Consider the following 18,969-nt stretch of genomic DNA (forward strand, 5'->3'; position numbering starts at 1 on the left):
AGGTGGATGACCCTTGTGAGTATACAATATAATGTTGCCATAACAACGATAATGCTGAGCACTTAAAAAATATTTTAAGAAAAAGATATGGAAACAAACTTTTCATTTAAAAATATATTTAAATAACCACAATTATTTCTAGGAACTCTTTAACAGACAGCGATAATGATAAAACATGTAGCTCCTAGATTAACTGGTAATACGTTCATTACACTGCTAATTATTCATTAACAAAAACTGTTTATAGTTCAGGAAATACAAGGGTGTAGCAAGCACAACTGACATGACACCAATACTGCATGATATAAATCATTCATTACTATTTGACAAATGGACATATTTACATAACAAACAATTAAGTGCACTTGGGCTAGGGTTCGATATATAATTTTGTTATACAAAGAAGGTAACTAAGAGGGTGGTCACAATCTGATTAAGGTCATATCAATTAGAAGGGCACAACTGAAATTGCTGAACACCTCCAACCTTACAAGAGTTGAGAGTAAGCTTCACAGCACGCCACCAAATGCATGACCTTGACCTCAAACAAGGACATAAAACATTAGCCTTGGATATAACAATGTAATTCCTAGCAGATTTAAGGACCGATAAGAATGAAAGTATATTCAAGATGACATTTAAAAACTTGCAAGAGGACTAAACTATAATTTCATATATGCATTATATAATACAACCTCTTTAGCGCTCGTTTAAAATGTGAAAATGAGACCAGCCACGCCATCCCTGCTATGTAGAGCAGCTACCCCAACCCTACTACTGGCTAGCTACACACCAGCTTCAGACACCTAGGGAGAACACATCAAAATTGCTGTAATTCAACAATTTCAGGGGCAATGTGCTTTTATTAGATAATAATAAAGATGAATTCTGTCAGATTCCAGGAAGTATTCTTTGTGGCTCTCTTTAGATCATCTATTTTAATTATGACAAAACACAGTTTAAATAGCGCTTAAATTCAAGGGAGATATTTGTCTTTTGCACTAATAACACAAATCATTTTTTATGTCAGTTCCTGCAAGACATTCATATGAGTGAGAGACATGTTACACTTCATGATCAGCAGAACATAATGTTCTGATTTTGCTTTACAAATTATCAGAAGGCCAGCAAACTTAGCATAAAACAAAATGTAATATTCAAAATCACCCCAAAACAACAGAGCTACAGTGAACTGAAATGAACTTTTCACAAACATCTTAAAACTAACTTTTTGTGCCAATCATCATCAGATAGAATGAAGGTGTTTAAAATTTATTGAAATGCACTGGTTTCATACTTTGAATGTTACTCCTTTCTAAGTCTTTCAGAAAACAAACAGATCAGCCAGATTAAATCAGTTTCAAAGACTGATGTTGTTTCGAATACCTTGTTTTATTTATTTTACCATTAAATTTAATATTTCATAATCAGTCCATCTTCATGGGAATATTTCAGAGCTGATTATCTATTTCTTGTATGTGATGACCTATATTTCTATTAGATTAAGGAACCAAATAAACTGTACTGGATAGTTTCTAATATTTGCAAATCATGAACAATTGGTCAGAAACTGGAACAAATTATCGCTAGTTATTTAAAGCAATACGTACAAATGCATAACAAACATAAATTTTGAGTGATAAACCTTTAACTACTTACTAAATAATGCATTTATGGAAAATATCAATTCCTGATAACAAGATTGTAACCATGTATTTAAAAGCTTAAAACGCAAAAAGATTAAATGATTGGTGAGTGCTGAAAGATTTATTGTGATCTACTATCGTCTCATAAGGTAGAATTACAGTGTTTTCTGCACGTTTCTTTCAAATTAAACTCGGTATCCTCTATAAGAACCATTGTTTTCGACATTCATTCACCCTTTTTTGTATATATAATTAAAACAATTGGGAGTAAGAGTGCATCTTTAATAAAGAAATCTTTATGCAGCCATGTATTGCCACAAACATTTGAGCACCATATTCTACCATGAAATGAATAACCAAATCTCATCATCAGCTAAACGTTTCCAGCCTTCATTGTCACTATTAATGGTCCATCTGTCAGCCGTAAAGCTTGACAGTTAGACAGTGTGAGATCTTCCCGCTTTCTTATCCTGGGATTGTCGCACCGTCAAGTCACTCCTTATATTTCTGACCAGTACTTAAGCTACCATATGTGGAATCTTGGACTCCTTCTCTGGTGTTTTCCTAAATCAGCTGTCATGTTTCTGAAACCCAGCAGACATTTTCACTTGCCATTGTTCAATGGTTTTTGACAGGTTTTCCCATCACACTCTGGTCCCAAGATTGTTTTAGGATACATTTTTTTACTTTTTGCCTTTGAAAACAAATGTGTGTGTCTCAATATGCAGCACCTCTTCAGAGGGTTCAGATAATATTAAGTATAAAAGCTACAAATACTTGCACACAGGCACTATGCTTAGAAAACCTAAAATGGCTAACAATCTTATCGAAGCACTCACAGAATGGGCCTAGCCAGAGTTTGAGTGTTAATAAACTTAACACACCAACACAGGCATTAAAGACGAAACTGTTTCGTTTCAGTTCACCTTATCCTAGTATCTTGAAACTCAATAAAAAAAATCCTAAAAATTTCATATCATGCGATCAGACTGAAGATATTGGAAAACATAAATCATAAGCTTACCTTTTAAGTTTACAATTTTTTTCTGTCAAAACTGCAGCAACAATATCATAAATCAAAACATGATTCAAAAGCTTTTTTAATTAACCTTTTCAAAATCGTCTAGCATTTGAAACTGACATATGAGGCAGAATGTATTTATGTCAACAAAATTATGAAACAAGGATTGAATCCGCAGATTTCAAGGCACCTGGACCAGGTATTATACCTCATTACTCAATCTATAACCTGGACCAGGTATTATACCTCATTACTCAATCTATAACCTGGACCAGGTATTATACCTCATTACTCAATCTATAACCTGGACCAGGTATTATACCTCATTACTCAATCTATAACCTGGACCAGGTATTATACCTCATTACTCAATCTATAACCTGGACCAGGTATTATACCTCATTACTCAATATATAACCTGGACCAGGTACTATACCTCATTACTCAATCTATAACCTGGACCAGGTATTATACCTCATTACTCAATCTATAACCTGGACCAGGTATTATACCTCATTACTCAATCTATAACCTGGACCAGGTACTATACCTCATTACTCAATCTATAACCTGGACCAGGTATTATACCTCATTACTCAATCTATAACCTGGACCAGGTATTATACCTCATTACTCAATCTATAAAAACACATTCTTCCAAACAACAGAAGTTTAATAAATAGTTTTTATCTAACCACTTAAAGTACTCTGAATAATAAGTAGATTTCTGTGGGACTTCATATGTCACCTGTGTGTAAATCATGGTCAAGACAATTATACGAAGTTTAATGTAAAAGGTGCAAAACTTTGTAGTAAATTCAGTCACTGGGGCACTTCACACAATCAAATCTTACAAAGTCTCCTTAGCCACAAACACTGGATAATAAGTTATTAAAGTAATGTCATTAAAAGACATTAGACTTATTTGTTGGTTTTAATGTAAAAGGGGCATAACTCCAGTGTAAAATAGAGATTTGCCCCACATTGCAGGATGATTGAATATTAAATACTTAAAAGGGCATTGTCCACTATTTTCATGGAATCAAATTTGTAAAACATAATGGTGATAAGTCATAAGATATTAAATTAATTTATAAGTATATAATAGAAAAGAAAATTAGAAAATAAACATGGGTAATTTGGAACGTCTCATTACAGGCAGATTTTTAATTATGACAATGGCATATTTTTTTTCATTAGGATGTATGGTTAGTTGGCAGTAATTAGAAATTATTTTTTACTTATTACCTGCTCAAGATTTCTGACAATGCCAAGGCGACCTCACTACCAAAGCCCAAAGTAATAACTATATACATGTATGTCGCCTATTTGGGGTGGCACAAAGAAACCTTGTACAGCAGAAACCTAGCAAGTTCTTCGAGCTGCAGATTTAAGTGCAGGGCATACCATCTACAAATCTTTGATATGTACAGAGATTGGTATCTGAGACTATGCATGCAAGCATTTTAATTGAAAATGCATTAAAATTTAGATCTATCGGTGTTTATCAGTGTGTAATGTCACTCCAATTGTCTTAAGCGTTCAAACTGAAGAAAGAAAGAATTTTAAGATGTTGCTTCAAGATGCTAGCAAGATTTCTTTTTATTTTCTAACACCAGTCTATTGACAACATGACAAAAGTTCTTCACAAAATGGCTAGTCTGCTTTCACTAAATGAAGAGACCATTTCTGAAACCATTAACAGCTTGAATAAAAATACTCAAAGTATGTACAATTGTTAAACAAATTAATATAAATTAATACAGCAATTATAATTCTCCAGGTATGATAATGCTGTGCTAAAGGTATGAACTAACGAGTTCCGCCTGAAATCTCTCAGACAGTATCCTCATATTTAGTTATAATTTTCAGTTTTAATAATACTTTAAATCAACATGATGCCATCATTAGTATGATTTAAAATCTAAAAATATGGAAAAGAAATGATGCTTAAAGTCAATTATTTTAAAATCTTCTTATTTACTTTCCAAATTAATTCTAGTCTTACATTTGACATTTTAATATGATTAGACTTCATAACTAACTGGGACATTAACATATAATGCCCCAATAGGGTATCAAATGAGTTGATAATAGCCTTCACGCTGCAGAGTGAACCAAAACTGGGACATTTTCATTGTGAATGTCTTAAACATTTTATCATATTTTTTATGATAGTTGTTACATCTCAAAACACAGACTAGACAAAAAGCGTGATAAAAGACAATTTTAAGAAGATAACACATGCATTTGTTATTCCAGTTTTTCGTGTCCATTGCTGGGGAGTACAAGAAAACCCTTTCAAAGGCTAAGAACAATATAGAACCAATAATTGGTCATGTTTTGGAAATGTTTGTGTGACCAGTTCTGGTCAAAACAATTATCTGAAATGATTTTCTGTCAGAAATATTTTCATCATGATAAATAGGCATAGGTTTCTATGGCATCCCTCTAAAAACCAAGCTTTTAACCATTTCCCCCGTCTTCAGCGTTAAACAGACCTTTCATTCCATAATTAAAATTAATCGTTATCCCATCCCTCATTTAAATAATTTTAACATAAACCTTTCTATAACTATTATTTTTACATTAATATTATAATTACACAATCATGCAACTACAGTTCTGGGATTAAGAGATACTTAAATTGTTGTTAATTCATTAAGTCTCCAAAAAATAATATCTGTGACAATGATTACATCACAACAGTGAAACACGCAACTAGTGCTTTAAAACCATGGAATGTTTCTTAAAGCAGTAGGAAAGATACATGGCAAGTGTTTCATTGGGCCAATGTAAATCCAACTAAAAGGACCAGGGTCACCCAGCCTTCAAGCCTTCAAGCCAGTACGACCTCTGATCACCATACACCTATATCCTACACCACTCTCTCATGGTCAAAACCTCTCAAACCTTGTGTGCAGTTCTCCCCCCAACGTTTTTTATCTGCACATCGATCACACGTTGGCCCACCAAAGTTCTCGTCACAGATGCAGACCCCGTCAGAATGATAGCCATCATTACACTGGAGAAAAGGGAGGTAAATCAAATAATTTTTTAAACACTTTTCACATGCAAGTTAATGTCATTATATCGTTCATGAAAGGCCAATCTAGCTGATTTTTACCAATTCAGTGTCATAACCTGTAACATTGGTACAATCTTTTTGCAATCCATTGCCAAATTAACAGGACCACATTAATTTCTGTACATTCTGTTCATAATTCATGACCCAGACAAGGCAATTACATGTGACTTAACAGACAATCAGTATCCTTCCTGGAGCCTATTACACAACCATTAACTGCCAACAACTTTGATATTTTAAGAACCAACAAGGACACCATTTTATAGAAACTGCTTGTACTTGCCTTTCCATGCCCGGAACAAGGGTTTTTATGGCCCCCAGGACACGGTAGACAGTCGATGCCATAGAAGTTGTCGCAGCATTGCTTGTTCTAAAATAGGCAGTTTTACAACCATACTGGACTTCCACGAGTGCTATGATGCTGTTGATTGGCTAATTGTTGGTACTATCAGATATTAAACAAAACTTAAAGACTCAGTGAATAATTCTAATAATATATATACCGGTATGTAGAATGCACATTTTCCACAAACAACCTAGCAGACAACAAGTAGATTTAATTGTTTGTTAACAATGTTGTTATTTAAGCAGCCCCCTCTGGTCTGGCCATTATTTTTGTTAAAATGTATGAATATAAAAATAAATAGCAGGTTGAATAAGGCCTCTTGAAATCGTCTTACTACCCTTCTACATGCTAGCAAAATCACTGTCATCAAACATGACAGCTTTGTGGTGAAGTATGTTAAAACCACCTTGAACAATAACAAGAAACATTCATATGTAGACAAATTTCATTTCGAAACCCTCTGGATAGTGGTGAAATGGTTATGGTCCCTGATTGAAGGGTTCATACCTGATGCTGGCCTTAATTGTTTCTCTATCTTAGGCCACACCAAATTGATCTTTAGTTCCTCGGATTTTTGCAAAAAAAAAAATGGAGCGAGCGAGCGAAATGAAAATAAAAATAATTTTTTTTTTTTTATCATTTTTCATAAAATATGAAGCGAGCGCAAGCGAAAAACATATTAAAAATGGACAAATTACACTTCAACCTATATTTAAACTCAAAATATCTGGTTCACAGGTAAAAAAATTGACGAAAGATCAATTTGGTGTGGCCTTATAAAAAATTTTTATATCATCTTTATCATTTTATTTATAAAATTAATTCTATTTCTTAACTTGCATAAATTTTTCATAACCCTGGTTGTTGTTTTTTTTTAAATTTCAAATTACATGAAGAAAAAAAGACCAGCCACTAATGGGCCTTGAGCTATAACTATATTCACCTAGCGTACTGTAAAGTCTTAAATAGTCAACAATATTTCACATACATAGAATGTCCTGTTACACATGACTGCACAGCCAGGGTAGTAGTCATATTTCTCTTCAGCATTCTTGGCCAGATACTGACATGGCTCCAGAATATCCTGAAATCATCGCCACACCATTTTATTTATTAACAAGGAAACAAGGACAGTTATTGTTCATACTGAGACTTTATACAGTGTACAATAAACAAATTTGTACAGAGTACATATTTGGTAAATAAGGAACAGTGTAAGGGGAGACTAATGCTTGTCTTTATTTTCAAATGAGCAAATAACCCAACTCAACATGAGAGTTCTGGCAGCTTCTCCTGGCTTACTACACAATTTTACCATTATATATAAACACACAAAGTTTTAAAGAAAATCTTGATTGTTTTTTTGTTCTTTCAAATTTTGCCTAATAAAAAGAGATTTTGTTTGACATATTTAATACCAGCAATGACTATCAAAATACCATGACAGTGTTTATACCAGTGCAGACAGCAATGACTATCAAAATAACTTGACATTGTTCATACCAGTGTGGACAATGACTATCAAAATACCTCGACATTGTTTATACCAGTGCAGACAGCAATGACTATCAAAATACCTTGACATTGTTTATACCAGTGCAGACAGCAATGACTATCAAAATACCATGACATTGTTTATACCAGTGCAGACAGCAATGACTATCAAAATACCTTGACATTGTTCATACCAGTGTGGACAATGACTATCAAAATACCTCGACATTGTTTATACCAGTGCAGACAGCAATGACTATCAAAATACCTTGACATTGTTCATACCAGTGTGGACAATGACTATCAAAATACCTTGACATTGTTTATACCAGTGCAGACAGCAATGACTATCAAAATACCTTGACATTGTTTATACCAGTGCAGACAGCAATGACTATCAAAATACCATGACATTGTTTATACCAGTGCAGACAGCAATGACTATCAAAATACCTTGACATTGTTCATACCAGTGTGGACAATGACTATCAAAATACCTCGACATTGTTTATACCAGTGCAGACAGCAATGACTATCAAAATACCTTGACATTGTTCATACCAGTGTGGACAATGACTATCAAAATACCTTGACATTGTTTATACCAGTGTGGACAACAATGACTATCAAAATACCTAACATTTTTTTTAACCAGAGATTCTGTCAAAGAGTATTAGGATAGTATAATGTGAACACAAGATGTAACTAAAACAAAGGTTAGTTTACAGTCATGGCATCATCTCCATAGCATTTCATATCCTCCCGACAGTCCCGGCAAGCACCCTGCAATCAGACAATACAAGACTTCATGATTATGATGTGGTAACAATCTAGATTATAAAGAACAGTCTCTAATTTTAATCAAAACTTCATCTTGTTATTACGGTAGTTAGTTATGCACTAGCAAACTTCTTTATAAACATAACAGAGATAACATCAGTAACACAATATAAAACAAGAGGGACATTATGGCACTGAATTGCTCACCTGAGGTATGTGAAAAAAGCACTGTTTATAAACATCTATTGGGAAGTACCCGGTATACCCAATTGACATGTGGAAGGTCATTAGTATGCACCCCTGGAGGGTTAACAAATTGCTTAAGAACGCTGTTGATATTTTCCATGTTGCATGATAAAATGTGATAGTCTGTCTGTTTTAAATGTTATTTAACTGATAATGAAGTCTAAGATTTTAATGGTCCGACATACTTCATTTTCTGATAATATCGATTTTTGATGAAAAGCTGAAAGTTACAATTTCGCAAAATTCTCTGAATTAATTGAAGTTTAAGCATGTATAAATGTTTTTCCTGTATCTTTGCATTACATAACAAGAGAAAAAGGATATTTCAGATAGATTTCTATATGTAAAACAGACAGTCGGCCATTTGTTGTTGTTGTTGTAAGTCGATCAATATGCCTTGTTTGATTTTTTTCTGAGTGTCAACAAAGAAAGCTTCCTGTGAAGTTTCAATAAATTGGACACAGTAAATTCAGAGATGTTTTTTTTAGCAAACTGGATGACCGGACAAAAACTAATCCTAATAGCTAACCTTGAGTGTTTTGTGCTCAGGTGAGCTAAAAAAAAAAAGATCTTTTGTGTCTTATTGACATGAAAATATCATATAATTGACAAAATAGAACTTGCCATAAATACACCCAAATTCCCAGAATATGCCAGGTTTTACAGACAAACTCACCTTGACGAGGCTGTAGGTTTCGATGTCGCAGTAATTGGGCAGTGTGGACACGCCATTGGGGACCTTCACCTCGGATATCTCATGTATAAGCCCATTACTTGCAGCAATGTCTGCCTGCAGGAGGTTCGCATGGTTGTTCACCTTCAACAGACCCTGGTGGGGAAAGAATAATCATTGTAGTTTAAACTCATCTTTTTTAGATCCATTGTGAATAAAGATGAAAGCTGATATGAATCAGTCTCAAGTCTGTTCCCTGGGTAGAAACCAGTTATGGTGTCCTTTTTAGAAGCCTTCAGAGTATCCCACAAATTTTGGATGAGAGATATAGAGTTTGTACAATATGAGTAAATATTTTTACAAAAATATGCAAAAATGGATAATAAACTAATAAACTATATATATGTACAAAATAATAGCTTTAATGGTTATTCTTGTGTTCAACATGAAATTAAAGAACAACTTCTCAAAAATTGTTGTTCAAAAACCCTTCACACAATCCCAACATCAGATATAGAATTGATTTCTTCTAGACATTTTTCAGTCAAGTAAAAAATATTATGTCCAACATTTTTCCCCCAGACCAATAGTACAGGATATTGTTTGAAATGCACTTACTGTTGGAGATATATAGACATAGGAGACAGTTCCAGCCATGGACATCAGAAGACGCATGTTCACAATGTCCGTCACCTCCAGCTACAATCAGAATATGTGTATACGAGGTTGCTTAGTTTTAATAACAACTGTACCTCTAGTTGATGGCAATGTCTGTTGACCAAGGGACATAACTCAGTAGCTACTTGTGCCAGACTGATCGGGGCTGCTACATATATGCACTTTGTCATGTTAACAGCTGGACTATGCTTTAAACTAATTTATCGAGTTTCAGACTACCATATTATACTATTAGGACGCTAGCATAGATAGGACGCAGGCAAAAAAATTGGTGTACTTAAGAACTTTTCTCTCAGACAGATTTTTTAACACATTTTATCACGAAATCAGTTTGAAAGAGAAAATAAGTCCCAGACAATTTCAAGATCCATGATAAATCATTTTGTTATCGAGTCAAGACAGTAAAACATAAAAATGTGAACGTACAACTCCCTGGTAAATGTGATCCTTCAGTATGGCAACCAGATGACTCCTACCCTGCAATAGAAAGCAGAAAAACTATGACTGTACTGCAATAGAAGACCCAAACTATCCATAGACCCCGAAGGGATGGCACAGTGAAGTAAAACAGGAGTCCTCATACCCAAAGGGAAAATGTTAAAATATTTTCAAATTACTTCTCTAAAGCTCTAAATCCGCTTCAGAGTAATCAACAGCACATTTATTTCTGATAAGGAATAAACTAATCTGGATATCAAAATTATCATCTTTCATCAATGTTTCAATACCGTATTATACTATGTATAGGACGCTAGCAAAGATAGGACACACGCAAAAAAAATGTTGAAAAAACGAGTAAAAACCCTTAATATATAAGATAGGACGCAGCGGAAAAATGTCAAAACCGGGCCAAAAACTTTAAGGGTTTGTAAAGTATTTATAACATATATTGAAGTAAAAACAAACAAAAAATTGTATATAAGTCATATTTCGATATACAACTGTCTTGTGTATTTGGATAATTATCGTCGTATTTCGGTAATTTAGCGTATTTCGGTAAGTCCAGTATCTGCCATAATTTATTTTTTGGGATCGTGAAAATGGCAAAGGTCAATATAAACCATGCGATATTAAATTTTATAGCAAACTGATATGTACTTCATTGTTTATTTCAAGTAAATTTATACATTAGATACGCAAGAAAAATAACAGTAGCACAGGCAATAATACAGTTTTATTCTATCAACCTGGTGAAGCTTTTCTTCAATTCGCCTTCGTCGTCTTCTGACAGTGTATCGTACACAACAATGATATAAGTCTTATAATATGCGTGAATGTTCTCAAATGTCAACCTCCATTCACGCATATTATAAGACTGATACAAATGCCGTAATAGTCCCGACACACCATCTGACTGACAGTCAATCGTTGCAACCGTTGCAAGCGCAGCAAAACTGTGTATTGTCAAAACTGATGATTGTTTTGATAAGGCTTGTCGCTGCGCGGATTAAAGCATGTCGGCATAATTAACGCATGTCGGTAATTAGCCTTGCCAGCGGTTGGCACGTCGAACAAACAAACATACGGTATTACCATCGCAATAGTTCGTTCTATTGATGTTTTTCTAATGACAGACAGCGGGTGTTTTTCACACCTTCGCACATTTGAAAAGATTTGATAGTGACAATAATGCTACTTTGCATTATGCACATTCCTTTATTAATATTTTAAAACAGTAACATACAAAATGTTTTGTAAAATATCGAAACATTAAAATCGTGAACAACGATTAATTGATATTTACCTCCTTTCCCAATGCCGTTATAACTCAATCCAGTTAAAGTGCTGACTCACATCGAGTTTTTGTGAGTAGCTTCCCTTTTGTAAAAAATAACCACTCATGTTTGTTTTCAATTTATTACTCAATAAATCATTTTAAAGTAAACATTCAATAAATTTCTGCGTGTGTTAACTTGCGTGATTTTACCTACGTCAGTTGTTCTCTTCTCTGGACAAAGTATCGGTACTTACCATTACCACGTTCGTCTCCGGTCCGACAATTTCGGCCTGAAATGGACTTGTGAAAAACTGATAAAATCCTAATAGCATAGAAAGGACGCAGGCAATTTTTTAGACGATAATCTGTGGTAAAAAAGTGCGTCCTATGTATAGTATAATACGGTATCCATTGTTCTGAACATCAGTAATTATGTCGGCATAAATTTTGCAGAAACAAAAATTTTGCCAAAAATATGATAGTGCATAAAAAATTACGTTACCAGTAATGTAGATAGAAAAAAAGCTAAAAAAGACCACAACAAAAACTTTGTTTTGTCAACTTAACATTATAGTCTTGCCCACCTCGGGTGAGTTGAGAAACTCCAGTGAGCCCATTGGCAGTGTGTCCCAGGCAGAGTTGATGGGTGCAAACAATGTGATGTTCGGGCTCACAAGTATCGATGTGATCTCATCACCAGCAGTCTGGAAATGTTAATTGAAGATGACTCTAACATAGCACCACAATTGTTAAAAATTGTATTACTGTATTTGGGCACCATTCAGTAGAGAAAGATGTAATATAATGGCCAAAATTTATTCCCATCCGTGAGACTAATATTCAACAAGACAGTGAATGGAATTGTAACATAATAAGCTAATTGATTGGTTGAATAAACTCATACTACAACCTGATAGCATCCTCAAAATCATATAATTATTCAAGGCAGAGTAACAGACCTTGCTGTTCATACAATGTGCATTGTCTCGGGCAATATGTTTACCAAGTTTATCTTAAACATGTTTTTTCCGTTATGGCCATAGTGTTTTGCATAACAATGATAACATTGCATACAACAACAAACAAATCATTGAGGCTATGACATAACCTGAACTTTTTTTTCTTGAAAAACAGACAAACAAAAAACAACAATCTGAATGAAGTAGCCAATACTTGCAGTAATCAGTGATTTTAACAATTTGAATGAAGTAGCAATACTTGCAGTAATCTGTGATTCATACAATTTGAATGAAGTAGCATTACTTGCAGGGATCAGTGATTTTAACACTTTGAATTAAGTAGCATTACTTGCATAATCCCGTGATTCATACAATTTGAATGAAGTAGCATTATTTTCAGTGATCAGTAATTTTAATACTTTGAATAAAGAAGCAATACTTGCAGTGATCAGTGATTAATACACTTTGAATGAAGTAGCATTACGTGCAGTGATCAGTGATTAATACAAATTGAATGAAGTAGCCAATACTTGCAGTGATCAGTGATTTTAACACTTTGAATGAAGTAGCATTACTTGCAGTGATCTGTGATTTGAACACTTTGAAACAAGTAGCATTACTTGCAGTGATCAGTGATTAATACAATTTGAATGAAGTAGCATTACTTGCAGTGATCAGTGATTTTAAACCTTTGAATAAAGAAGCATTACTTGCAGTGATCAGTGATTAATACAATTTGAATGAAGAAGCATTACTTGCAGTGATCAGTGATTTTAAACCTTTGAATAAAGAAGCAATACTTGCAGTGATCAGTGATTAATACAATTTGAATGAAGTAGCATTACTTGCAGTGATCAGTGATTAATACAATTTGAATGAAGTAGCATTACTTGCAGTGATCAGTGATTTTAACACTTTGAATGAAGTAGCATTACTTGCAGAAATCCGTGATTCATACAATTTGAATGAAGTAGCATTACTTGCAGTGATCAGTGATTAATACAAATTGAATGAAGTAGCCAATACTTGCAGTGATCAGTGATTTTAACACTTTGAATGAAGTAGCATTACTTGCAGTGATCTGTGATTTGAACACTTTGAAACAAGTAGCATTACTTGCAGTGATCAGTGATTAATACAATTTGAATGAAGTAGCATTACTTGCAGTGATCTGTGATTTGAACACTTTGAAACAAGTAGCATTACTTGCAGTGATCAGTGATTAATACAATTTGAATGAAGTAGCATTACTTGCAGTGATCAGTGATTTTAAACCTTTGAATAAAGAAGCATTACTTGCAGTGATCAGTGATTAATACAATTTGAATGAAGAAGCATTACTTGCAGTGATCAGTGATTTTAAACCTTTGAATAAAGAAGCAATACTTGCAGTGATCAGTGATTAATACAATTTGAATGAAGTAGCATTACTTGCAGTGATCAGTGATTAATACAATTTGAATGAAGTAGCATTACTTGCAGTGATCAGTGATTTTAACACTTTGAATGAAGTAGCATTACTTGCAGAAATCCGTGATTCATACAATTTGAATGAAGTAGCATTACTTGCAGTGATCAGTGATTAATACAATTTGAATGAAGTAGCATTACTTGCAGTGATCAGTGATTAATACAATTTGAATGAAGTAGCATTACTTGCAGTGATCAGTGATTTTAACACTTTGAATGAAGTAGCATTACTTGCAGAAATCCGTGATTCATACAATTTGAATGAAGTAGCATTAATTGCAGTGATCAGTGATTAATACAATTTGAATGAAGAAGCATTACTTGCAGTGATCAGTGATTAATACAATTTGAATGAAGTAGCATTACTTGCAGTGATCAGTGATTAATACAATTTGAATGAAGTAGCATTACTTGCAGTAATCAGTGATTAATACAATATGAATGAAGTAGCATTACTTGCAGTGATCAGTGATTAATACAATTTGAATGAAGCAGCATTACTTGTAGTGATCAGTGATTTTAACACTTTGAATGAAGTAGCATTACTTGCAGTGATCAGTGATTAATACAATTTAAATGATGTAGCATTACTTGCAGTGATCAGTGATTAATACAATTTGAATGAAGTAGCATAACTTGCAGTGATCAGTGATTAATACATTTTGAATGAAGTAGCATTACTTGCAGTGATCAGTGATTAATACAATTTGAATGAAGTAGCATTACTTGCAGTGATCAGTGATTAATACAATTTGAATGAAGTAGCATTACTTGCAGTGATCAGTGATTAATACAATTTGAATGAAGTAGCATTACTTGCAGTGATCAGTGATTAATACAATTTGAATGAAGTAGCATTACTTGCAGTGATCAGTGATTAATATAATTTGAATGAAGTAGCATTACTTGCAGTGATCAGTGATTAATACACTTTGAATGAAGTAGCATTACTTGCAGTGATCAGTGATTTGAACACTTTGAAACAAGTAGCATTACTTGCAGTGATCAGTGATTAATACAATTTGAATGATGTAGCATTACTTGCAATGATCAGTGATTCTAATCACCTGAATGAATAAGCCACTGCTTACAGAGTTCAGTGATTCTAACAATCTGAATGAAGTAACCACTACTTACAGTGATCAGTGATTCTAACAATCTGAATGAAGAAACCACAACTTACAGTGATCAGTGATTCTAACAATCTGAATGAAGAAACCACAACTTACAGTGATCAGTGATTCTAACAATCGGAATGAAGAAACCACTACTTAGTGATCAGTGATTCAAAACAATCGGAATGAAGTAACCATACTTACAGTTATCAGTGATTCTAACAATCTGTATGAAGTAGCCACTAATTACAGTGATCATAGATTCTAACAATCTGAATGAAGTAGCAACTACTTACAGTGATCAGTGATTCGAACAATCTGAATGAAGAAACCACAACTTACAGTGATCAGTGAACAGTGATATTCTAACATTCTGTATGAAGTAGCTACTTATTACAGTGATCATAGATTCTAACAATCTGAATGAAGTAGCAACTACCGGTACTTACAGTGATGAGTGATTCTAACAATCTGAAAGAAGTAACCACTACTTACAGTGATGAGTGATTCTAGCCTGTTGTATTGACCATATTGTTTGATGTTCTCCAAAATATCACTCTGAAACAATTAAAAGTGGTGGTACTAATATATAAATATATGTAACTTTGAATATCAAAATGTGTTATTCATACAGTTCTGGATCTTTAAGACGCTAAAGACATTCATTTAATAGTTGGAGTAATATACAAAAGTAATTGCTTATAATACTCTGTTTTACAAGTTTACTAGGGCTGTCTCCATCCCTAATCACTGCTTATTTCCCCATCTTTTGTTTCAGAATTGTCTTGGATGTTGTCCTGCTTAAGAAGCCATTGAGCAAAACCTGTATAAAACAACCCAAGACGGAGGCATTTTATGTATAATGCAGTGATTATCAATTCAGTTATGCAATTCTCTTTTAACATGACCAATTTACACATGTCGGCTTGAATCTCTCCTACTAGTATCAGCATAAAAAAAATGTTTATGTTAAAAGTTCCATTTGAAAGTGAAATTACACAAATGGCGGCAAAAACTTAAATGATTGAACTTGTGTCTAATCAAACAGGCAGAGAAAAAAGGTGTTTAAATGTACATTTGGAAATCCAGTATCCTGGGCATTGATCACCAGCAGCCTGTCTATAACATGGATGATGCCATTAGAGGCTGGAATGTCCCATTTCTCCAGCGCAGCCTTTCTGTTGCTTCCCAGTATCCTATACTTCATCACATCTGTCCTCTAAAATGGACATTTTATTTTACATATGCATGAATGTATAGATCTTAGTATAAATTATGCATAATTAAACATATATGGGAGTAATTACCTTCTTTTGACGCAAAACGTAATTAATTTCCAACACTTTCACACCAAGGCCAGGAATCAATTTCTCAATAATTGTGAAGTACCTTATTAACTCAACTAAGTACGCTACCTCCTCTATATAATGTAGCTGGGATGAAAATAAATTCTTAAATTTTCTCTTCTTGATTCATTTTCTCTTTATTAATATTTTACAACCAAAACATGTGTATACTACCTAAAAAGGGCAATGGATATGCCAAAATACAGTTGAGTACAACTACAAAATCTTAATAAGTCACTCGAGTAAAAAAAAAGTCTCTAAAACAATCTTAAGAATTGTTATACATTTTTAATCAACGTATTTCATGAGAAAATGCAATTCCAATAGATAAAAAGTCAGATTTTCTACCATGCTTAGTGTGTAAAATGAGTTCATTAAGTTATGGAGCAACTACTTAAGTATTTTAGTGAAACTGGGGCCTGATCATAGCAAATCAATGCTCCCAGTGATTAACACCCATGATATAAACCTTACTTACCTTACCAGTTAGACAAGAGAGTTAACTCGAGAATTATGATAGCTAGAGTTATCGGACTTCCTACTCACATGCCAATTGTTAGTGTAAACATTTTTACATGTAAATATTCTTAATAATTCTAAATAATAGCTCAAAAATAAGGACAATGGCACCAATGTTTTAACCAGGGTGGAGGTAGTGAATCATGTCTAGCAATATCAGTTTGATAATTTCCATAAAATTACACAAATGGCATCAGTTTAAATAGTAAAGAGGTTTAAATCTTTGACTCAAGACCTCGTTGGTAACAAAAAATGGTAGCACTTCTTCTATGATAACAAAACCTAGATTTGCTTTTAAAAACAGACCACAAATATCAATACTAAGTATTTTGTTGTAGAAACAATTAAATTCTAGAATCAACTTTTAATCACAATATCTGAAAATTAGTTTCCTAATATAAGGGACCTGATTGACGAGAATCTCTGCTGGGGTTCCCTGCAGGGTGTGAAACTCTGAGGTGTTGGTGAGTTTGTCCAGAGTGAACTCCCCTGGTAGCAGGTGCTCTCGAAGGATCTTTCGCACCTGGACACCATCATCCAGCCATTTCCCATACTAAATGGAGAGAAGAGAAAAAGTCAAAGTATTAAGGAAACACATGTACCAACAGCATTTTTATGGGAGTTATGGAATTTTGACACTTACTTGGTATTATTCAACTTGATACTTTTTTTTCTTATAACTAAATTCAGTGACTGAATGCCTAAACATCTCGCTGTTTAAATAGTTGAAATGAATTGTGACTGAGAATTGAATAACAAGAAACATCGCAATGCGATGAAACCAGGTTTTGAATGATTTCAAGAAGAACTTCAAACTATACTGTGAGATTCAGTTTCATTTTATTTTTTTTAGTAACATTGACCTTGACCTTGACCCTAGGGACACCAAATTCAATCCATTGAAAGGCCTCCATAAGCTGTTATTATATACCAAGTTGGGTAACAATTTGTTTACCAAACTAATAAATTCAGTTTTAACTGACTTTTAAAACAGCAACCTCGACCCTTTGGATCCCAAATGCAATTCCAATGAAAGGTCTCGATTAACTATTCCTACATATCTGGGTTGGACACAATATGTCAGATATTCAGTTTTAATTTTGTTATTATTTAAAGTACTGAAACTTGAGATTTTCAGTTGCAAAAGTTTTTATATTTAAAGAAACAGTGACCATGACCTTGATCCAACATATCTTTAAAGCATTCCAATGAAAAGTCTCCATGAACTCTTCTTATATACAAGTTGGGTCACAATTTGTCAACCTTAACATAAGATATTCAGTTTTGACCATTTTTCTATTTACAGAAACAGTGACCTTGACCATGACACTATGGGCCCCAAATACCATCCCATGAAAAACCTCCTTAAACTCCTCTTATAAATCAAGTTTGGACACAATCTGTTACCTGTGACTAAAGATATCAAAGTCTCAGGGGCCAGTTTGATACCACTAGACTTACATTATTCTAATAACCACTATGGGTTAATAATGTAGTAACTAATCCAACTACTTCTGCATAAAACTAGGGTATTCAGTGCTTTATGAAAATCATTGTAGAAAATATGCACTTTACCACTTACCAAAACTGTATTTTATTCACAACAGTTAATAACCATACATACAAACAAGATTTATTCAATAAGCATCTTACATCACCAGTGTTGATTGACCTGAAGCCATCATTAATGGGCACAAACATTGTGAAGGGGCCATGCTCAGTCAGCTCCCTGGCATAGTACTTGGACATGGCACCTTCTATCAAGGATAGCTTGCCCTTCAAATCTGGGTCTTCTCCATTAAGGTCCCGGATGGTCTACAACATATGTTTTTAAGATAAACATACAAAATATGAATATGGCATTCAATATG

General features: G+C 33.8%; 1 protein-coding gene across 3 annotated transcripts in view; it reads right to left on the reverse strand.

Annotated features, from left to right (window-relative positions):
* Positions 1-18,969, reverse strand: part of LOC128218075 (stabilin-2-like) — a 145,837-nt gene that overhangs the window by 112,321 nt on the left and 14,547 nt on the right. For all 3 annotated transcript variants that reach the window (XR_008258310.1, XM_052925606.1, XM_052925607.1), the window contains exons 8-19: positions 18,752-18,913; positions 17,505-17,651; positions 16,309-16,452; positions 15,729-15,791; positions 12,274-12,393; positions 10,399-10,449; positions 9,913-9,993; positions 9,298-9,450; positions 8,322-8,378; positions 7,090-7,185; positions 6,039-6,125; positions 5,581-5,692 (exon numbers count right to left, since the gene is read on the reverse strand). Coding sequence is in view for 2 of the 3 variants with exons in the window: in XM_052925606.1 (XP_052781566.1) it covers positions 5,581-5,692; positions 6,039-6,125; positions 7,090-7,185; positions 8,322-8,378; positions 9,298-9,450; positions 9,913-9,993; positions 10,399-10,449; positions 12,274-12,393; positions 15,729-15,791; positions 16,309-16,452; positions 17,505-17,651; positions 18,752-18,913 (1,273 nt within the window). In the remaining variant the exon portion in view is untranslated. The remainder of the gene's footprint in view (positions 1-5,580; positions 5,693-6,038; positions 6,126-7,089; positions 7,186-8,321; positions 8,379-9,297; positions 9,451-9,912; positions 9,994-10,398; positions 10,450-12,273; positions 12,394-15,728; positions 15,792-16,308; positions 16,453-17,504; positions 17,652-18,751; positions 18,914-18,969) is intronic.

This window comes from Mya arenaria, chromosome 14, assembly GCF_026914265.1.
Source record: "Mya arenaria isolate MELC-2E11 chromosome 14, ASM2691426v1".
NCBI lineage: Eukaryota > Metazoa > Mollusca > Bivalvia > Myida > Myidae > Mya > Mya arenaria.